Here is a 2,353-nt window from a genome sequence, read left to right as displayed (position 1 = left end):
TTCAATTGATAATTAAGAAAATTCATAGACTGGGCTTAATCAAAATGTTTTTTGATACATGTATATTCATTTTAAGTAAGTATAACTCTATCCTGTAAACCACTATGACTACTGCAAAGTAAACAGAAAGAAAAATATAATTTTACCCTTAAATATTCATTATATATTGTGTCCAATAAGCATAAATCTTAGGAATGTTAGAATACAAAACACATCATCCAAAAAATACAATTTCTATTCAAAATCTATTAGGGTACAGATGACATTGTCAGTCCAATGTATTTACACTACAGAACAGACTACATTGACTATCCATATAGTGTTAAACTAGCATGCCATTGTGCATATCAGTACATGCAAAAGCTGCTTCCAAACACACACACTATCACAGATGCATGACTCCACAATCCAACAAAAAACATTATCATTTCTGGCCCATAACAGAGGCTGTAGAGGATTACATCCACAATATGAAACGTACATCAGAGCCACCTTGTCTCGAGGGCCTTCCAACTGCCCTACAACTGTGCCATGATAAGTATTCATGCACCAGCCGCGTAAACCTAGCTTGACTCCTTGGTCATGGGTGTACTGTTGGGTTAGGAGAACTAGAGGTCATATCTGTACTACATTATATAGAAATTGAACTTTAAGGTGTTAAACTGACAATTAAGGAATTTGAGAACAGATTCCAATATAAGAAACCAGTCACTGAGGTCTTGCTTACATACTGTACAAATGCTGAAAAGCAGGTGGTGCGCTGTTAAGTATGATATTTTCACATAACTATATACACATTATAATGATTTGGTAAATATACCTGAAAGTTCCTGATATAATTAATCATTAATCTAAAGAGTTGAAACATTTCTATATTCAAAAACTATTCAAGAGATGGTTAAAAAAAATAATCTATAAGCTGCTGGATGGCAATAACTGTAAAGAGAAATACAAAAAGTGGATAAAAGGATGAATATGCATGAATATCGACTTCATTACTATAATAACCGTTTTTAGGGCATTTTGAAGACCAACAACTATAGCAAATATAATAAAAGTAATTGACAGAATTGTCCCAGAGCATCTCAAATTACCTGCCTATGAATAACCTAACATTTAATGTATAGAAAAATCATGCACATCTTTAGCAAAATGCATTGAAAAGCATTTGTTATATGATCTCCTTCCACCGGTAAAATCAATCCTTTCTTCAACATACCATATAATAGGAAAAATAGGCAGCATAACAATCTGATCTTAAAAAAAGTTTCAAGGTGCTTCTATTGCCAAAATATCACACAAGTCAAGTTATATCTTCCTGAGGGAGGGAAAAATATACAACTAGTATCTGAGGGTTTTCTAGACACCCTGATAACACTGCGCATTCTAAAGCTGTAAGAGCAGTACATGACATACTAACAAAGAATCTATATAATAATAACTCATCTAAACTCTTCATAAACTGCATCTATTCTTCTGAATGAAACAAAATGCCATTTTACATTCCCATAAAAAAGGTAAGAGTTTTCAGGAAGTTTGCTAATGTAACAGCCATTTACTCCATTATCAAACAAGTACATTCAGCTCCTCATGAAACATATGCATAGTGGATATCATATCTAAAGTCTACAAATGTGACGGTTAAATTACCTTAACCACTGATTCGCAACAATTATACTGGGGAGAGAATTTTCTTCTGGTAGCTTGAGAGCTTGACTTCTTTTGTACCCTAAATGTGAATACTTTAGCAACTCTCATTAAAACCAAAGACTTTATTAGATGGCCTTAACACTAATGAGAAAGGAGTGGTATTTACTATTATTTTTCTGTAACTATATATCTGCACCTAAAAGTAAATATATAGCAGTGCACAAAAGATAATAGAAACTGGAAAAGAATGCCATGAAGAACATGTTTTAAAATTTACACTCGAAATAAGTCAGGACTAAACTGGAAATATCAATTCTTTCTTCGCCAACTCACATAATTACTGAAATACTAAAAATCAATAGTAAGAAATTAATATTTCATGAAATAAACAAACTAAAATAGTGAAATGGTAACCAAATATGAATAATCTGATTAAAGTGAGAAAGTGAGAGAGAAAACATCTGGGCCTTTGACAAAACCTAAAATATATCAAATTAAATTGAATGGGTTGAGCTTTCTTTGTTGATGGGCAAAAATACATACAATGAAATCAAAGGAAGACAAAAATAATAAGAAAAAGTCTTCCAAAATTAATATCTGTTTATCCCATTCCTCTGACCATCTCTATTTCACAAGCAACCACTCACAATAACCAGCAAAATCAAGCTCTCTTCATTACAGACAACCAAGTTCTGATTCTCCC

At 32.4% G+C, this 2,353-nt stretch overlaps 1 protein-coding gene across 3 annotated transcripts in view; it reads right to left on the bottom strand.

The window, feature by feature from the left end:
- The window catches only part of LOC119594390 (acylphosphatase-2-like), an 11,772-nt gene that overhangs the window by 5,170 nt on the left and 4,249 nt on the right, over positions 1 to 2,353 (bottom strand). Inside the window, exon 3 of one of the 3 annotated variants that reach the window (XM_037943453.1) lies at positions 482 to 591. The exons of 1 other annotated variant lie outside the window; for it this stretch is intronic. In XM_037943453.1, coding sequence (XP_037799381.1) covers positions 482 to 591 — 110 coding nt within the window. Of the gene's footprint in view, positions 1 to 217; positions 592 to 2,353 lie in introns of those variants that run through there. One more of the 3 variants, XM_037943451.1, reaches the window with a different exon arrangement.

The sequence above is a fragment of the Penaeus monodon genome, chromosome 33, assembly GCF_015228065.2.
Source record: "Penaeus monodon isolate SGIC_2016 chromosome 33, NSTDA_Pmon_1, whole genome shotgun sequence".
NCBI lineage: Eukaryota > Metazoa > Arthropoda > Malacostraca > Decapoda > Penaeidae > Penaeus > Penaeus monodon.
The sequence above is the reverse complement of the archived record's forward strand: the minus strand, read 5'-3'. Positions and strand labels throughout refer to the sequence as shown.